This window comes from Eretmochelys imbricata, chromosome 1 (genome assembly GCF_965152235.1).
Source record: "Eretmochelys imbricata isolate rEreImb1 chromosome 1, rEreImb1.hap1, whole genome shotgun sequence".
Classification (NCBI taxonomy): domain Eukaryota; kingdom Metazoa; phylum Chordata; order Testudines; family Cheloniidae; genus Eretmochelys; species Eretmochelys imbricata.
In genome coordinates this window covers 239,935,054-239,955,365 of record NC_135572.1, presented here as the reverse complement: position 1 = coordinate 239,955,365, position 20,312 = coordinate 239,935,054, and the positions used below count along the sequence as shown (strand labels likewise).

Genomic DNA, 20,312 nt, shown 5'->3' with positions numbered 1-20,312 from the left:
ATTTTAGCAGCATTGTTTTTATTGTAAGACCTAAATGCTATGGCTGATAAGCACAATAACATGTTGTTGCTTTATTTTTAACTCTATGGATCTTCAGTCTTTTAGATGTTTTCTTGTTTGCGCTCCTCAGAAGGTGGGCTATTTTTAAAGAACAGGATTTTAATGTAAGGGCTAACTTTTAAGTGTGCACATAAAACTTATAAATGCAAACTAGATAATTGTATCTATACTTTTTCATACATTCATAGATTCCCAGGCCAGAAGGGATCACTGTGACCATCTAGTCTGATCTCCTGTATAAACCAGGCCACAGAACTTCCTCAAAATAATTCCTAGAGCATAACTTTTAGAAAAACATCCAATGCTGATTTAACATTTGCAAGTGATAGAGAATCACTGTACCCTTGGTAAACTGTTGCAGTGGTTAATTACCTTCACTGATAAAAACTGTTATTACCTTAACCGTACACCTTATTTCCAGTCTGAACATTTCCATTTAATTGATTTGCATGCCCAGAGGCTTGTTTATATGTACATCAGCATTCTATAGGGGCACAATTTTAAAAATGTTAAATTCCACAGTACCGAAGGGAAATCAGATTTGGCAAGAGGTTTGCTGCAGATGTCAGCTGATCCATTTTAATTAATCATGGCCCTAATCCTCCAAAGTGCTGAGCAACGTCAGCTTCCACTGGGTTCATGGTAAATGAAGGGTCAGATTTGTAAAATACCTTTTAAAATCTGGCCCTTAGTATCTAGAAAGAATCACAGCATTGGGCCCTTATATAACATCTATAGCCTTAGCAAATAATTCATGACACAGTAGGGGCATTACAATACAGTTCTACAGGTTTCAGAGTAACAGCCGTGTTAGTCTGTATTCGCAAAAAGAAAAGGAGTACTTGTGGCACCTTAGAGACTAACCAATTTATTTGAGCATAAGCTTTTGTGAGCTACAGCTCACTTATGCTCAAATAAATTGGTTAGTCTCTAAGGTGCCACAAGTACTCCTTTTCTTTTTGCGAATACAGTTCTAGTAGCTTATTTGGCTTCTGCATTTGGGGCAGTTCAAATCATATAGTGGCTATTAGGTTAATTTTGTTGCAATTATTTAAACCTCTCTGATCTTCATCTCCCTTGTACATGTTAAATATGGTTCCTGGGTATGCCCCTTGGGCTTTATTCACTGTTGAATTTCTTCAGTTTAACTCAGTGGAGCTAAGCTAGTGTAAAACTGGACTGATGCAGTAGTGAATCGGGTCTCTGGCATGTAGTTTTATACCTAGACTTTGATTTATTTGTTCTTCCACCTTCCTTTCCTTTTGCTGCATCTAAAGACTATGCTTCTGTTCATCTTGGTCCCTGGTCTGGTGGATTTCCCTCCCATAAAAGATCTGCACTCCTATCTCACTGTTCGTTCATTCTAGTTATCTGTTAACTTAATTATTTACTTGCTAATGCGGTATTCTGTTTCACTTGTTGTTTGTGTATATAATGTATAACACACCAGTGAAAGATGTTGAAGACATTGATATCGGTGGAAGATGTTATAAAAATTAAAGCATTAACGGCTCTTTGTGTTAGTGATGAAATACAGTGCCTTTAAAGAAAAAGACATTATTTCAAATCCAGCTCAGGTCAATAGCAGCTGAAAGTCATTACTGCCTGATGCTTTCTAGTGGCTTGTGTGTAATAAATTGGGGTTTGTCGGTTCAGTTCCCCCTGTGCAGGCATCCACATCGCAAGGAATTAGCTTTAAAAATGACAACTGCCAAAACAAAAAGCTTAGGTATACCCTATATGCAACCACTAGATTAGGCAATAGAAAATATAGGAATGGTCCTTTGCCAGTGTTTGAATTCCCCAATCTAAACTTTCCAGGGACGTGCAGATCCAAGATTTTTGTTGTGTGCTTTATACAGATAGGGGACAGCCAGACGTAAGGATGAGAATAATACAATGCACTGATTCCACATTAGTGGGCATGACCGAAAAAAACCAGATAGAATAGAATAGTAAGCGGTTGTTGTGTAACAGATGATAACAACAGTTAAGGGTGGAAAGTATACTGTGTCCACATAGAAGAACTTTGCGGAGGTGACCTATAATGACTCAATTGATATTTAAGTTAGGATATTTAGCTAACGCTCCTACTCTTAGGCAAAGTGCTATGGGATTAACATTTAATTACCACATGAGGACTGGATGTGAGAACATCCCATTTTTAAATACAGGAGATGAAATTCTGAGCCTATTGAAGTTGATGGCAAACCCCCCCCCCCCCCATTTACTTCACTAGGGCCAAGATTTCACCCAGAATTGTGAATATGAAAAGTAACTAAACTGGAGGTGGACCTGACCCATACCACCAGGCAGGTTTGAACCTGAATCTGAATTTTGTACCTTATGTCCGTCTCAACATGATACTCTTTTATTATTTTCTTTTACAGTTGGTGGCATCTACACTGTGATCCAGACAAAAGCCAAAATTACAATTGACGAATGGGGTGAAAATTATTTTCTGATTGGTCCCTACTTTGAGCACAATGTGAAGACTCAGGTAGAGGTGTGCGAGCCTCCGAACCCGGCAATTAAAAAGGCAGTGGACACCTTGAAAGGCCAAGGGTGTCAGGTAAATGAGATCTGCCACTGCTCCCTATGGCAACTAAACTGATGCTGAGGAGATTACAATTTTGGTTAATGCTCTTGCTGTTCCACTTGACTCTGTAGTCCTGGTCAGTGTCCCAACAGGAAAGGCTCAGAACCGTTAACTCAACGTTAGAGTAGCAAAGTCAATTCATTAAAGGTTATTTTTGAGAGAGAACCAGTTTATCCAATTACACGTTTTAAGAGTCATTTATCTGCAAGTCTACTTAATTGGATTAATGACTTACTTTGCCAGTCCCTAAATACAGTGAGATTTCAGTAGACATAATTTGACCTTAAGTTGACTGAACTGTTGTGTAATTCTCTTATATTGCATTTGGCCTTCTCTTGCTGCTGAATAAACTCTGAAAGGGAATAGCATTTCACCATACTGTGGTTCACTTGTCTAGCACTCTGGTAGGTTTGAAAGCTAGATATAGCTGAACCACAGTGGGATCGAAAAAGTTATCTGCTGACCAAGAACCTGCTTTCTAAGGCCAGTTTAGCTCTGGAAATAGTGTGCGGTCCCCTCATTTTAGTATCGTGCTTATCATAGGTGTTGTGTTAATTCTTATTCCCAAAAAAGGGAAGGGAAAAGAATTTTGTGGTCAATGTACAAAGCTGGGACCTGGTGAATCTGAGTTCAATTCCCAGTTCAGATAAACATGTCCCATGTGATCTCTGTCACATCTCGTAGTAGCTCTGTGTCTGTTTCCCTAGCTGTAAAATGGAGACTGTAATGCTTCACTTCTTTCACAGAGGTGGTGTAGATTCTTTTCCTTCCGTGCATCAGCAGCAGAATTGTTTACTAAATTCCAAACAGTTACACTTGTGCAAGCCCACTGACAACAAGGGAGTTACACAAGAATAGGAGAAGGTCTAATGTGGCCTGTACAATCTTTATGACAGGTGCTGATGCCCAAGAGAGAGAGTTTGCGTCTCAGATTCCAGGTGGAGTATGCAAGGCTATCAACTGTGGGAAAATAATTTCTTGAGTTGTAAACTGTGCACACCTACCTGGAAAGCATCAAGAGTCAATAAACTTGGAGTCCCTTGATGCCATTTTTTTGCAAAGCCTATTTTTCAGAGTGGAAGCAGGCTATAACACATTGATATTTGTAAGGAATTTGGTAATCCTCAGACAGTAGTACAGAGTGATGTTCTCAATTTAGTGGCTGCTTCAGGTTTTAGTGTAACTTTTCATAAAGCTAATTATTTACCCAGGTTTATAAATATGAACCTACTACTGATTACAAAGACATGTCTCTGCCATCTAGCAAACTCTCTTTTGAATGGACAATAACTACAGACTTTTAGGCCAGATTCACTTCTATGCTCCAGTCAGATACTTTGACCTGTTCTTGAAATGCAAAATGGCCATAAACACCAGTTTAACCAGCCAGTTATGCTAGGTTTACCTCTTCTTTGTTTTGCTGGAGTAGCACAAAACAGACAATACTGACGAATGTGTTCCTGTTACGTCAAATTTAGTTTTTGTCTTTTATAATGAAATTGTAGTTTCCAGTATTTGTGCGTATCCCATTAATGTATGCATCTAGGCTCCACAGTTGTGTCACAAACTGATCAGGGCACTCAAGCATTTATATAATGAAATAACACTGTAAGGGCCTGATCCTCATTTACAGTAAGGTCTTAAAGTAGGCACAAATTACATTTAGACTCACTTTGAGGTCCCTTTGCACTGTCCGAGTGGTGTAATGGGGCCTTAGGGCATGGCTACACTTGCAGGTGTAGAGTGCTGGGAGTTAAACCAGCCCTCGGAGAGCACAGTAGGGAAAACACTGCAGTGTGTTTACACTGCCAGATTCAAGCGCAGTGGTGTGGCCACATTGGCATCTCTTGCAGTGCCACAAAGAGCAGTGCATTGTGGTAGCTATCCCAGCATGCAAGTGGCTGCAGCGTGCTTTTCAAAGGGGGGGTGGAGTGTGACAGGGAGTGTGTTGTGTGTGTATGTGGGGGGAGGAACAGTGTGTTTTGAGGGGCAGAGAGTATTTCAGCATGCTGTCTTATAAGTTCAGACAGCAGCAGACTTCCCCCCCACACACACACACTCTCACAGCAGCAGCTTTCCACAGTAATGGGTTGCTTTGTCCCAGAGCAGATAAGCAGCCGGCTGTCAGAAACAGAGCTTTGAAAGGGCATATCTGCATTCCTACAGCTGAGGTCAAAACAATGACAAGAGTGGCCACTTGACCTCAGGGGATTATGGGACGTTTCCAGAGGCCAATCACAGCGCTGTAATGCAACACGTTGTCCACACTGACACCCGTGCATTTCAGCCAGGGCACAGCAAGCTTTATGCTTCTCATGGAGGTGGATTACCACGAGCACTCCAGCTGCAGAGGCCAGGCGCTCTAAGAGCCTAGCCAGCATGGACACCTCAGGAGTTAGGGTGCCCGGGGCTGATTTAATGAGCTCTAATTTGCAAGTATAGCCAAGCCTTTAAAGTTAATGACGATGAGGCTTTAAGTCCTGCTCTACACAGTTTTTGTACTGGTATAACTGTTTCGGTTAGAGGGGTAATTTTTTTAAACTAAAATGGACACAGTTATACCAGTATAAAGATGCCTTAGGCAGGTATATCTTATTCCCCTTCCTGTACAGGAATAGCTGTGATGGTATAATGCATCTTTATATCACTATAACTGCACGCACACTTAGGGCTTGTCTACACTTACATTTTATAGCGCTCTAACTTGCTGGTTCAAGGGTGTGAAAAATCACCCCATGAGCGCAGCAAGTCTGAGCGCTTTAAAAGCGCTAGTGTAGACAGGCTCTGAGCGCTGGGAGCCAATCTCCTCGTGGAGGTGGATTATCACACTCGCACTTCAAAGCGCTGCCATGGGAGCGTTCCCGCAACAGCGCTTTGAAGTTTCCAGTGTAGCCGTGCCCTCAGTGAGGGTTGAAAGCCTTAGCTATCCCAGTGTAACTTAAGTTTGATTGTGCAGAGGAGGCCTTAGAGTAAATGAAAATCAGGTTCTAAGGATCCCATGGTCCAGATTTTCAAGCAAGCCACCTAAATTTGACGTAGATATTTTGCACCCTTACGCTGCACTTCAAATGCCCATTAGGTTATGTGTAAGAAGTGGGCAGTTACAGTTCCCAGGGTCCAATCCTGCCAAGTGCCCACACCTCTTATTTAAGTCGGTAAACGTGATCATCACTAGCGCTGGTTGAAAGTTTTGTCACTTTGAACAATGACAAATATTTTGATAGAAAAAGTGATTTTTCACATCTCTCTTCCCATTTTTTCAACCAACTATAGAGTGGCTTAAAATCTTTCAAATTTCAGTAAAAATAAACCTTGACAAATTGTTCTTGGATTTTTTTCCCCCTGGTTTTGGACTAGCTTTCCTCCGCACATTGCCAAGAGAAACTCCAAATATCCATCTTGTGCACACAGGAATGCCCACGTCATTCCCAAATGCTTGTGCTTCTGCACATGAAATTTGGTTTCTATGCAAAATTTGCTGGCTCAGTTTAGGACACTCCTTGAGAAATTGGCCTTTTCTACTAACACCTCTGCCTCTAATTAACAGGTATTTTTTGGAAGATGGCTGATAGAAGGCAGCCCATATGTTATGCTCTTTGACATAGGATCAGCAGCCTGGAATCTGGACAGATGGAAAGGAGAATTCTGGGATGCATGCAACATAGGAATCCCTTTTAGTGACAGAGAGGCCAACGATGCACTGATCTTTGGATCATTAACTGCCTGGTTCTTTAAAGAGGTACGGGTTTAAAATCTAGAACAATAGTGGCTTCAAACCTGGATCTGATATGAATCCAAATCAAATTTGGAATCTCAGTAACTCCCCAAAACCACAAATCTGAAACCTTCCCCTCCAACGATAAGAAATTTCACTCCTGGTCTGGATCCAAATTCATGGCTGTAGCATATCTCTGATTTCAAAGATTGGTCAGTTCCACTGCATTCTTTCCATGGAAAGCCACGTCTGGCATGGGGTGTTACTTTAATGTAATTTCTACCCTATGTTTCTTCTTGGATCTCTGAGTTCTTACTGTAGTGATCTCACTCTCTCCCTACCAATGACCAGCAACTAGGTGTTTACTCACAAACTGTCCTTGCCTCCACACAGAAAGCCAAGGGCAATTTACTTCCTGAAGTTGCCAGATTCTATCTTCCCTCAAACAATTAACCCTGAGTGACTCGTGGTTTTCTTAAACTGTGGTTCAAATAGCAAAAGAGAAAATATAAAGAACGATAAAAGATTGTTTCTCTCAGAGCTCCCTGGGGGAGCGTGCCACTGGGGGACATGATGCAGCATGTACTTCCCTTCACAGCCAGCCAACTCTACCAACTGGTCAGGGCTGTGGTCAAGTAGAATGCTGTAGGATTTTTTCATTCAGAAGTAAGCAGACACTTGGGGAGCTGCTGAGAATGGGGTGATAAGCAGGAGGCAGTGCACTTCACAAGTGTCCTTTAACATTGTTTTCAGCTCTCCAGCCAGTTTGATGACAAGCCCAACTCGATTGCTCACTTTCATGAATGGCAGGCAGGCGCTGGGCTAATCCTCTCTCGATTTAGGAAACTTCCTGTTGCCACAGTCTTTACTACCCATGCCACGCTGCTCGGGAGGTACCTGTGTGCAGCAAGTATAGATTTCTACAACAAACTTGACCAGGTAAGAGTCTGTCATCTGTTTCCTTTCCCTGGCATTTCTAGCTAACTTTTCAACGAAGCTAAAATGTCTCATTAAACCATGCAGCTTCTGGCTTTGGTGCCTGACTCTACCAATGCAGTTATTCCCTCTTGAATATTCTCATGGGGTGGGCCCACATAGAAGTGCTCTGCCACAATTTCAAAGCATAATAAATTGTATTAGTCCTGTCCTTAGGTATATAGGGTCTGATTCCAAACCCAGTGAAATCAGGAGTCTTTCCATTGACATCAGTTGGATCAGGCCTATCCTGAGGAAAACTAGAAACCTTCAAACTCCTGGGTTAATCAACAGCCCAATCCAATCCACTAACTGATAAATAAATGGCAATAACAATACATTGCACTGCCATCAGAAGCTCTTAGCCTTATTATTAACAGTTTGAGGATATTTACAAAGGTCAGTTAGGTACCCAGCTCCCCCTGAAAGTCAATGCCTTTGAAAATCTCCCCCTTTACGTGCCGATGAAGCAACTAAGATGGAGAGATATAGAGCAAGTTGGTTGAGAGCCCCTCTGGCCAGTTGAGCAGGTAGTGGCTACAGCACCCACGTAGCTGGGGGCTAGTCTTAGAGCTGACACTTAAGCTGCTGTGGTTTACAGCACTTTTTACCAGGATAAGGGAGTAGAAAAAATGGTATATTACAGTAATCTCTGCGTCGTTGACGTTACAACTGGGTTCCTATTATAAGACTCATTTTGCCTTCCTCCCACCTGCCCCTGCTCCCTTATAAGTCAAACAGAAATCCGTACGCTCTCAAGTTTTTCGGGTTCAGTTTTATTGGCAGCTAGAATTTTTTCTCAATTTTTTGACTAATTAAAAGACCTATTCAAAATATTTCTTTCTTGAAGTTTTTGGTAGAGTGTCGAACAGTTTTTATTTAATGTTCCTCTCTGTCAACTTCATGATATCACATTACAGCACAAAATGGAAAACATAAGTAGAATTTTATTACGGTCCTCAGATATACTTGCTGTTTAGCAACCGCAGATACAGGGTGTGATCTGTGCTTTACAAATGTGTATAGAAAGAGAAATTGATTTTGAGATTGGTTTATGCATCACGGATTCATCCTGCATGAATCATGCCAAAGCGCTTTTTAAAAATCCCACCCTAAAAGACTAGTTAGCTCTGGTAGCTCAGAATTTAGTATCCTGCAAAATAGTGGCTGTTCTGTGTGAACATCTTTACTACTACTTAGAGATAAACATGAACTAAAAAGTGCAGTGATATCCTCATACAAGTCAGGTCGCTTGTCATATTGCTGTAAAATAAGCCAGCAGCTAGATAGCATGCTAAAAATGAATGAAGTGTCCCAGTCTATGGTCTGTATTTTCTTGATACAGAGAACTGTGCATCTTTAACCATAATCTTTTTTGCAAAAATTAAATTTAAGATTAGCTCTTCTGCCGTATGAGTCAGTAAAAGGAAAACAGTAAAATGCAAACCTTTTATTTTAATTCCCTACCTTTCCTGTGTTCTCAAATCAAAGCCATGCTCTCTACATTACAAAGAATTTCTGAGTAGCAACATAAATATTTTTGTATTGATATATATTTATCTTCTGAAATCCCATTCATTTCTATGGTGATAGAGAAATATGTCTGTTTTTAACTCTAAGAATACCTTTTATGTATTAATATCACCTCTCTGAAGTCTTATTATTAATCTCTGCAAATATACTTTAATGGTGGAGGCTAATAGAATTCTACAGATCATTCCTTCAGGCAGGTTGACATTTAAAGGGTACTGATGCAGGAAATTGTGCGAGGCCGTTACACGACTGTTTCACAGACACTTACTGTGCATTAAAGCTCTTCCTGACAAGCCGTAACATTTACTAAGAGATCAGCTGTCTTAATGAGGGTGTCTTTGGCTGTAAAAAGGTCAGCCTGGCCCAAAAGCCAGATGAGAAACATAAGGGGCTGATCTAGCGAACACTCATTAAATGATACAGATAGGCAGGTCTTTAGAGGATATTCTTGCTGTTGTCTTTTAGTAGTAGACTATTAAGGTCAAACAAGTGATTTGTCCAGTGATAAAGACTCTCCAGGGCTTTCTAGTGTTTAGCCTTTGGATGAGACAATATACCTTTAAAGGGCATGTCACTTTTTTTCCTTTTCCAAAGTACAGCACATAGTTTTCCTGTTTCAGGCCAATTGGATTTTTTTTTTTTTTAATGGAATTTAAGCTCTCACCTTTGATCAGTGTTTCTTGGAAGGAACATATTTTCCTTCAGCTTCAAGCACAGTATCTGAGACCAGTGGGAAAGAACCAATGTTGTACCATAGATGATATCTATATTATAATGCAGAGGTGAAGCAACAGTCTAGCAGACCCTGGGAACAAGGAGGCATGCTCAGCTTCTGCAGAAGGAGGTGACCTGTACTAGCACTCAATGTAAAAAAACAAGGATTGGTTTTAATGAGCTCCAAAGAGAACCTTGCTTAGCCCTAATCAAGAGGTACTGTGAGGAAGAAGGGTTAAATGATGAGAGGCAGGATCATGTTTCAGAAGACATGGGGGATAGGGCAAGGCTACACTCTGATTCCCATTTAAATATACAAAGGAACAGATTGCAGGAGAAAATGCCTTTTTCTTTCTTTCTCATGAACTTTTTGCAGGAGAAAATGCCTCATATCTGTATTCTTAACAAGGTACAACAAATGAATACAAACATAAAGGACACCAAATGCATAGGCTGATGTAAGCCCATTGATGTCAATAGATGAGATTACTGGTTCTGTGGATGAAGGGAAAGCAGTGGATGTATTGTTTCTTGACTTTAGCAAAGCTTTTGACACGGTCTCCCACAGTATTCTTGTCAGCAAGTTAAGGAAGTATGGGCTGGATGAATGCACTATAAGGTGGGTAGAAAGCTGGCTAGATTGTCGGGCTCAACGGGTAGTGATCAATGGCTCCATGTCTAGTTGGCAGCCTGTGTCAAGTGGAGTGCCCCAGGGGTCGGTCCTGGGGCCGGTTTTGTTCAATATCTTCATAAATGATCTGGAGGATGGTGTGGATTGCACTCTCTCAGCAAATTTGCGGATGATACTAAACTGGGAGGAGTGGTAGATACGCCGGAGGGCAGGGATAGGATACAGAAGGACCTAGACAAATTGGAGGATTGGGCCAAAAGAAATCTGATGAGGTTCAATAAGGATAAGTGCAGGGTCCTGCACTTAGGATGGAAGAATCCAATGCACCGCTACAGACTAGGGACCGAATGGCTAGGCAGCAGTTCTGCGGAAAAAGACCTAGGGGTGACAGTGGACGAGAAGCTGGATATGAGTCAGCAATGTGCCCTTGTTGCCAAGAAGGCCAATGGCATTTTGGGATGTATAAGTAGGGGCATAGCGAGCAGATCGAGGGACGTGATCGTTCCCCTCTATTCAACATTGGTGAGGCCTCTTCTGGAGTACTGTGTCCAGTTTTGGGCCCCACACTACAAGAAGGATGTGGATAAATTGGAGAGAGTCCAGCAAAGGGCAACAAAAATGATTAGGGGTCTAGAACACATGACTTATGAGAGAGGCTGAGGGAGCTGGGATTGTTTAGCCTGCAGAAGAGAAGAATGAGGGGGGATTTGATAGCTGCTTTCAACTACCTGAGAGGTGGTTCCAAAGAGGATGGCTCTAGACTGTTCTCAATGGTAGCAGATGACAGAACGAGGAGTAATGGTCTCAAGTTGCAGTGGGGGAGGTTTAGATTGGATATTAGGAAAAACTTTTTCACTAAGAGGGTGGTGAAACACTGGAATGCGTTACCTAGGGAGGTGGTAGAATCTCCTTCCTTAGAGGTTTTTAAGGTCAGGCTTGACAAAGCCCTGGCTGGGATGATTTAACTGGGAATTGGTCCTGCTTCGAGCAGGGGGTTGGACTAGATGACCTTCAGGGGTCCCTTCCAACCCTGATATTCTATGATTCTATGTATACCAGAGATGAATTTGGCCCAGGTTCCCTACATTTGGGAATAAACCTTAACATCAGGAACTTTATAAAGCAACATGTGATCCCAAGTGTAAAGTTACTGACATTTTCCCCATCGTTGTAAGCAGAGGGGAGCTAGAACTGTGAGGGCCTCCCACCTAGTGCATGATGCTCCCCTGTCGAGCCAAAGGCTTTTGATTCAGAAATCTGATTGTGAGTTTGTGCTGCTTGAAACAAAGCAGCAACTAAAGAGACTGTAATAGTCCCATGAGCAATTCTCCAGTGTAGGGCCAGCCTAGCCACAACTACACCACCCTTAGCTGGCCCCAATCAGCGTATGGGGTATGATCAAGGAAAACTGAGCTTAGCGGGCATTCCTTTGCTCTCCAGCGATCCCTGGTTGCTAGAATGACCCCAGAGGACCATTGCCCAGTCCTTTAGGGCCACATCATCAGTTCCAGATTCTGCTTTCAGGTCCACTAGTGTAAATGTGAAGTAATTCCACTGAAGTTGGATTTAATTCCACTCTGGATTACAATGGTGTGACTGAGAGAATCTGCCTGTATTAGTGTAGATTAGACTCATATATTTTTATGAAGTTAGATGATTGTATAGTTTCAGTTCTCATTTGCTTATGCGGGCAATCGAAATGGAAAAATCTAACTTAATTTGTTTTAGATTCTGTATTATTCAGGAGAATTTTCTAGATGTGTAAACAGCTATTTCATTCTCTGTTTTCTGCAGACAGGTGCCTTGTATAGCATGCACCATATCCCCAATGAGATAAAGAACAAGGGTTGCTCATCACAGCCACGCTATGGCTGAACTTGTAATTTATTTCAGAATGCAAAGCCATGAATGGGGCAAACTCATCTCTGGTGTAACTGGCCACATTTCCCCCCCCCCCCCCCGCCCCCCTCAGCTCCCCCAGCTTGCAGTTGGGTTACATGTCTCAGGGCATTGGTAATTGGCTAATAAGCCTTTCACTTCTAGGTCACTAGTTCAAATCTGTTCTGCCCTCTGCCTCTCTTTTTGTAACATGAGTGGCTGCTGCAGGAAGGTGCACGTCACCTGCCTGTGGTCCCTCTCCTATTTGCAGGGCAGGGCTGTTTTTGTTTTTGTTTTTTGTTTTGTTTGCCCACCCTTCCAGGAATTCACATAGGCTGGCACTTTCGTAATTTCACTGAAATATATTGACAGCTTCAGTGTAATTCCTGGGGGACAGAGCTCTGCATCAGAACTACCGTTTCAGCAAAGAAGCCAATGGACAGAAGGGCCAAACTTCTTTCTCATACTAGCAGTGGTCTTTTCAAAGTGGGTTTGTGGAGCACTGGCTAGACACACAGATCAAGTCTGTTGGCAAAAGTCTCTGGTGCTAGCAACTAAGCCTCTCACAAGTACTGCAAATTCACCTTAAGATTTTATAGTTTAAAAATACTGCATATGGAAAACTATTATCTGACTGACCTTGTGTAGTTATTTACATGGGTGCCTAGTGGTGTAAAACACGACTATTCTGATTTGGTAGCTTTTTTTTTACACCTAGCTTGCACAGTTATAAACAATTCTACAAGATGCAAAGTAGTGCAGAGCTGGGCATAATGACAAAATAATTAATACACTGTAAAGTCTCAGTTGAAATGACCTGCTTGTGGCATTTTTGTTGGCACCATGGCAGGCCCAGTTCTCATTTCTTTTTACGGCAGTGCCGATCCCACGATCATTGAGCTCACCGTTATGCAAAGTTGATCCGCTTTATTAGAAGAACAGCTAATGCAAATCTGACTTAAGCCAGGATGTGTAGTTTTTATTCTTATTTAGTGCGGCTAAGCTACAGAAGAAGGAAAATTCTACTATTTGCCATTTACATAAGAGACCAATAAATGAGGAGTTAAATTTTGGGTTTTAAATATACGACTAGTTCCTCTTAATCTTTATTCAACAGCATGCCAGAGCTGCTGTGTTCTTTTCCCCTGAGTTGGAAATGAAGAAGGTTCTGCTCCATAGGGATGAGGGTCTAGTAATTAGAGCAATGGATTGGGGATCAGGACTCCTGGGTTTCATTCCCAATTCTGTCACTGACTATTCCCAGCTGTTCCACGGACCTACTCTGGGACCTTAGCAAGTCACTTTCACAGATTTTTAAGGCCAGAAGGGACCCTTATGATCATTTAGCCTGATCTTCTGCATAACAGGGTCCAGAGAACCTCTCCCAGTAATTCCTGCATCCAGCCCATAACTTCTATTTGAGCAACAACATATCTTTGTATTCCAGTAATGGTCTCTCTAATGCTGCAAACAGAGGTGATACCACCTCCCTGCTCCTTCTTGATATTCCCTTCTTCTCACATCCAGGAGTCATGTTAACGGTCTTAGTTACAAGTAAAAATCCCACAAAGTATTGTAACAGCCCCACAGCCTGGCACTGGAGGCAGTCTGGTGGCAGACATTGCAGATTCAGAGTCATAGAGTGTATGGCCAGAAGGGACCAGTAGACCATTTAGTCTGATCTCCTGTATATCACAGTCCACAAACACAACATAGCACCCACCCACCAAACCCAACAACTGAAATGATTCATCTATCTACCTACTTACATGGTCCCCGTCATGATGTTATCTGAGCAGCTCACAAACAGTGACTAGTGTTTAATAATGATTGATAATCCATTTAGCCTCACAATACACACATAAAGTAGGAAAGTACTACTATCCCCATTTTACAGGTGGAAAACAGAGGCACTAAAAGACTGACTTACTACAAGTCACGCAGGATCTCTTTGGCAGGGCTTGGTATCGAACACCAATGTTCTGAGTTCCAGCTCCATGCCTTAGCAACATGAGTAACTTTTTCTTTTTTGGCTTCAGTGGAATGTGCGTTTATACCAGCGTATCAGATGATAGATTGGAAGCCATAATAGTGATGTGGGGGCACAGCCATTCACACTGCAATTGACCAGTGCTGAAAAATTCTGATACACATTTCAAACCCTCATCCTCAGACTGTGGATGTCCAGATTAAGGGTTTTGTTTCACACTTATCTCTTCTTCACACACCTCACATTCACGTGTAAAAAACCTCAAAATAACCAAGTTCACTTTTTCAAATCATACACTTGTCAGCTTGGCACCATACAGAGTGCATGATGTTTTTGCATAGCCCACAATTTCCCTCAGAATTCAAGGTGACCTAGGGAGCATGACCTCTTTATGCTACGCTCTTGTACAGCGAACACATGACAAACGCTCTCAGTTGGGAATGCCATTTTCACTGAACCCCCCCTCATTGCAAAAAGAACAATGTTACTAAAATAGAAGTTAGGTTCGTGTATCTGGATTCAGAGTTTTGTCTCAGCCCATTGTAGCATTAGGGTCCAGCTGTGAAGTTCGATTCTGGATCTCAGTCCAAACTTCCCTACAGTTTGGGAGTGTTTGGATCGGGGGATTTTTGTTTGGCAAACTATAGAGACAGAGGTTGGTCATAATGTGTAGATTTAACTCAAGACTTCCTCAGACTTCAGGGATGGTCACATCTGGAGTTTGAGTTTGGGACTTTCAATAGCCATGAAGTAGGAGTCTCATCACTTAAGTACCAGTTAACCCGGCCTTCAACTCACCTAAGACTATTATTTTCTGAAGTCATCAGTCAAGCCTGCTAAGAGGTAGACAATGAGATTTCTCTCTCCACCTTGTAAGGTCAAAAGCCAGGAACCAACATCTCTGTAAGTAGCAGAAGCTGCAGCAGGAAGAACCACAGAAAGAGGATGAACTGTGGGAGGAGGAACAATGTGATTAAAAATGAGATCCGTTTCCTCCCCACTAATAGAACCATATTGATGCCCCTCAAGAACTTGGTCTAGAAGTCATGCAAGAGCATCCAGAAACACAACCTTTCCCATTTCCAGAAGCTGAAGAATTTGATAGCAGCAAGGAAGGGGGAATCAATATTCAAGCGCTGCATAAAGAAACGAAAGTGAAGAAGAATGACACATAATATTCTGGATAGGGTTTTTATGGAATTTGAGTATTCGGGCTCTGTCACTGGAGTCAGAAGGTAGTTTTTTAACTAGAGCTGGTCAAAATTTCCCAAATTTGGTGTTTTTTAATTAGCATTTTAGCAATTCAATTTTTGATGAACAGAACCAAAACACTTTTGATAAAATATTTGGGGCTTTTCACCAGCTCTATAGTTGGCTGAAATTTTTTGACAATCAAAAAATGTCAATGATTGTTTGTTTGTTTTTTACTTGAAAAAGTCCTGCACATTTTTCTCATGTTTTTTCCCCACCTACTCTAAATTAACTATTATCAGTGGAGGAAGAGTAGAAAATCCCACCCTTAAGACCTCTTTTTTTTTTTTTTTTTTTTTTTTTCCCGAAGTGCCGTTGACCCAGAGTTCCTTCTGAAGTCACTGGGAGCTACTGGTGCTCAGCGCCTTTTTGAATCAGGTCATTAATGAAGAATCTGCAATGAATCTGCAAGAAACACTGTGTGATAATTGACACCTATATATATATGAGGCTGGAACTGAGACCACTGTGATAAAGACAAAGGCCCATATCATGGCATCGTGAAAGATGAAGATTGGTTGGGTGGTTAAGTTACTGGACTGGGACTCGGGAGATCTGGCTTCAGTTACTAATCCATTCTGTCAAATCATTGACACCTATATATGTCATCAGCAGGTTTGGAACTTTTAGATCCATGACAAAGATTTCTGCTACTTGAGCTAACAGAATAATGGATAGAGGATGACCACCTACTATTGCTATGTGGAGCAGCCACTAGAGGGGGATGGGACACACACTTTGATAAATTTCAGAGTAGCAGCCGTGTTAGTCTGTATCTACAAAAAGAAAAGGAGTACTAGTGGCACTTTAGAGACTAACCAATTTATTTGAGCATAAGCTTTCGTGAGCTACAGCTCACTTCTAAGATGAGCTAATACCAGCAGGAGAGCGGGTGGGGGGAACCTTTTGTAGTGATAATCAAGGTGGGCCATTTCCAGCAGTTGACAAGAACCTGTGAGGAACAGCCGGGGGGGGGGGGGAGGAGGAGGAGAATAAACAAGGGGAAATAGTTTTACTTTGTGTAATGACCCATCCACTCCCAGTCTTTATTCAAGCCTAAGTTAATTGAATCCAGTTTGCAAATTAATTCCAATTCAGCAGTCTCTCGTTGGAGTCTGTTTTTGAAGTTTTTTTTTTGTTGTTGTTGAAGAATTTGCCACTTTTAGGTCTGTAATCGAGGGACTAAAGAGATTGAAGTGTTCTCTGACTGGTTTTTGAATGTTATAATTCTTGACAGCTGATTTGTGTCCATTTATTCTTTTACGTAGAGACTGTCCAGTTTGGCCAGTGATAATGGGTTTCACAGATATTTGCTTAGAGCAGAGGGATGTTGAAACTCAGGAATTTTGGATTCCATTCCAAGAGCCTTTTGTCCCAGTCCAGTCCTCCCCCATCCCTCAACCTCCTTCCAACTCCTTGACTAGTTTGATCCCCCATGTGCATTGGATGTCTTGTTAAGACACTCACAAGGTAAAATGTGCTAAGTGTCAGCCCTAGCAATAACAGAAGCATGAGTGAGATTCTTAATGTCATTGTAACAGCCTTCAGCACTTAATAAACTACATGTAAATGTAGCGTACACAGTGTCCTTGCCAATAACCTTGAGAGAGTTACCTTGGTATTCCCAGCAGTGAAAGATAATTTAGGACTAACAGGATTTTAATTTAACTGTAAACCATATAATCATTGACACCTAATTAGAGTTAAGCTTTTTTAGACTACATTGGACAGATTTGGCTTTTGTAGTGGAAATCAGTGGTGACTATTTGAACTCTTAAGCATTGGCTCTATAGTGATCTGAATTTCCTCCTGTGGAGATCGTACTGCTAACTGAGCCAACGTCACCCACTTCTATTTTCCAGTTCTCACAGCAGCCCTTATAACTGCAATTGGTTATTTCTCTTGTCCCTAAAATTGCTATGTTTATTGTATAGTGTGTCTCATCCCGGTGGAACCTAAAAGAGCTTTGCAGATGTAACAGACTGACATATAAGATATAATTGCAACATCTACCACTGAAATTCAGCCACCTCTGGCTGGAAATCCTCAGGTGTTTAACAGTACACAGCAAAATGATGAAGTTGTTCAGGGTGGAAAGTAAAGAATACCATACCTGATCGCAACTGCAGTTGGGAATTTAGGTGCAAAGAACATAATTATTAGAGATAGTGAGAAGCTGAATAGTTTGTATCTGGATTTCGAGTTTAAGGCCAGAAGGGACAAAAAGATAATTTAGTCTGACCTCCTGTATATCACAGCCCACCAAAACCACCCAGCACTGGCGCACTCAATCCAACAACGGAAATGAGGACAAAGTAAATGACACCCACTAGACTAGACTACTGTGTGCCCTAGGCAGAGCATAGGAGGGACGTAGGTGCACCAGTGCTCAAGGTTCCCGCAATGGCAGGGAAATGATTCAGTGAGATACCCAGATAATCCTGGCAAGTGACCCGCATCACACACTATGGAGGAAGGTGAACGACCCCAAGTTCACTGCCAAAATGACATGGGGAAATTCCTTCCCAACCCCACATATGGTGATCAGTTAGACCCAGAGCATGTGTGTAAGAACTAACCAGCCAAGAACCTGAGAGAGAGAAAATGCTCAGGGATACATTACAGCCCTGCCCAATATCCCAACTCCAGCTGTGGCCATTTCTGAGGCTTCAGAGGAAGGAGATGATAAAACTTCCCAGAATACATTGGGGAAAAAATCCCTTCCTGACCCCTGTTAGTGCCTGACTGAAATCCTGAAGCATGAGTTTTAGGAACATAAGCTATAAATTGGAAGTGAGCCCCAGTATTGTTGAGCCCTGCCTGCACCCCACCATCACAAGCAACCCCATCATACAATTGCACTCAGAAATATGTCCAGCTCTTTCTTAAAATCAATTAAGTTGTTTGTCCCCACATCTCCTAGTGAGAGGCTGTTTCAGAACCTCATCCCTCTGATGGTTAGTTATCTTCTTCTAATTTCCAGCCTGAATTTGTTCATGGCCAGTTTATATCCATTTGTACTTGTGCCAGCATTGTCCTTTAGCTTAACTAGCTCTTCGCCCTGCATGGTATTTTCCCCCCCTGTATTTACAGAGAGCATTCATACCCCCTCTCAGCCTTCTTTCAAGCCATGTTCTTCCAGTATCCTCATGATAGGCCTTCCATTCCCTTTATCATCGTAGTAGCTCTTCTTTGCACCCATTCCAGTTTAAATTAATCTTTCTTGAACATGGGTGACCAGAATTGTACACAGCATTCCAAAAGAGGTCTTACCAGTGCCTTGCACAATGGCACTAATATTTCTCTATCTCTACTGGAAATGCCTCGTCTAATACATCCTAGAATTTTATTTGCCCTTTTCCCAGCCACATCACGTGGTGGCTCATAGTCCTTCTGTGATAGAGCCACACGCCCAGGTTTCTCTTTTCCTCTGTCACTTCCAACTGCTGAGCCCCCATCTTTGTAGCAGAAATTCTTGTTATTAGACCCCAAGTGCATGACCTTGCACTTTGGACTATTGAATTTCATCCCATTTCTGTCGTTCCAGTCTTCAAGGTCATCCAGCTCTGCCAATGTAATATTCCAATCCTCCTCTGTATTAGCGATGCCTCCCAACTTGGTATCATGAGCAGATTTCATTAGCGCACTCCTACGTTGTGTGCCAAGGTCATTAATAAAAGTATTAATCCAAATAAGGTTGCTCCCAAGATCGATCCTTGATGAACCCGACTAGTAACCTGTCTCTAGTCCGATAATTCACCCTTTAGCATAACCCATTGCTTTCTCCCCTTTAGCCAATGCCTTATTCACTTTACAATGCTTATACTGCTCCTCATCTTCCCTAATTTAACTAATAATTTATCATGTGGCACCATATCAGATCTACTATACTTCCCTTATTTTAAAAAAAATCAGGTATTTTCACAAAGAAGGAAATTAGGTTAGTCTGGCATGAGCTACCTTTGGTAAACCCATGTTGCATTACATGCCCTTTACCATGTACCTCTAGGAATTTAATTATTCTTTCCTTCACAATTTGCTCTAAAATCTTGCATGCTACCGAGGTCCGGCTAATGGGTCTGTACTTCCTGGATCATGGTGGGGTTTTTTTTTTGTTTTGTTGTTTGTTTTTTTAAATATAGGCACAACCTTAGATATTCTCCAGTCATGTGGTACAACCTCCAAATAGGTAGATTTATTAAAAATCCTTGCTACTGGACTAGCAATCTCATGTGCCAGTTCTTTTAGTATTCTGGAATGGAAGTTATCTGGTCCCCCTCCAATTTGAGCCCATTAAGCTCTTTAAATTTTTCTTCCAACTCAGATGTGATAATTTCCATTTCTAGACACCCATTTCCATCAGCTATACAGCCGTCAAGCCCATGTTCCATATTATAATCATTATTGAAAATGGAGGCAAAGTATTCATTTAGCTCTGGGACCATACCTAGATTTTCTGTAATCTCCTTCCCAGCTATGCCGCCTGGTGGCCCAACCTCATCCTCCTTTATTCTTTTTATTTATATAACTTGAAAAACATTTATTATTTATTTTGATTTCTTTGCAAGATCTAATTCAGCTTGACTTTTAGCAATTCTGACTTTATTCATACGTTTTCTAATCTCCATAATGTAGCTTGCTTTGCTTTTCAAGACCTTTTCCGTTCTGTATAGGCTCTCTGCTTACTCCTAATAATGTTTCTGAGGTGGATATTCATCCAGCTAGGTCTGGAGCCTTTCCCTACAAGTTTTTTCCCCTTTCTTGGGATGCAAATTTCAGATAATTTTTGTGTAGCTAATTTGAAGAAATTCCAAGCCTCCTCCACATTTAAATCCTTAAACTCTTCAGTCCAGCTTATTTCTTTAACTAATTCCCTTAATTTCCCTGCCCTTTTGAAATTTAAAAAATATAGCTGATGACCTCGTTTTGATTATCCTTCCACTTAATTCAAACTGACTCAATTCAT

General features: G+C 41.6%; 1 protein-coding gene across 1 annotated transcript in view; it reads left to right on the top strand.

The window, feature by feature from the left end:
* GYS2 (glycogen synthase 2) overlaps positions 1-20,312 on the top strand; it is a 69,102-nt gene that overhangs the window by 8,879 nt on the left and 39,911 nt on the right. The window contains exons 2-4 of the mRNA XM_077807460.1: positions 2,451-2,632; positions 6,207-6,398; positions 7,128-7,313. Coding sequence (XP_077663586.1) covers positions 2,451-2,632; positions 6,207-6,398; positions 7,128-7,313 — 560 coding nt within the window. The remainder of the gene's footprint in view (positions 1-2,450; positions 2,633-6,206; positions 6,399-7,127; positions 7,314-20,312) is intronic.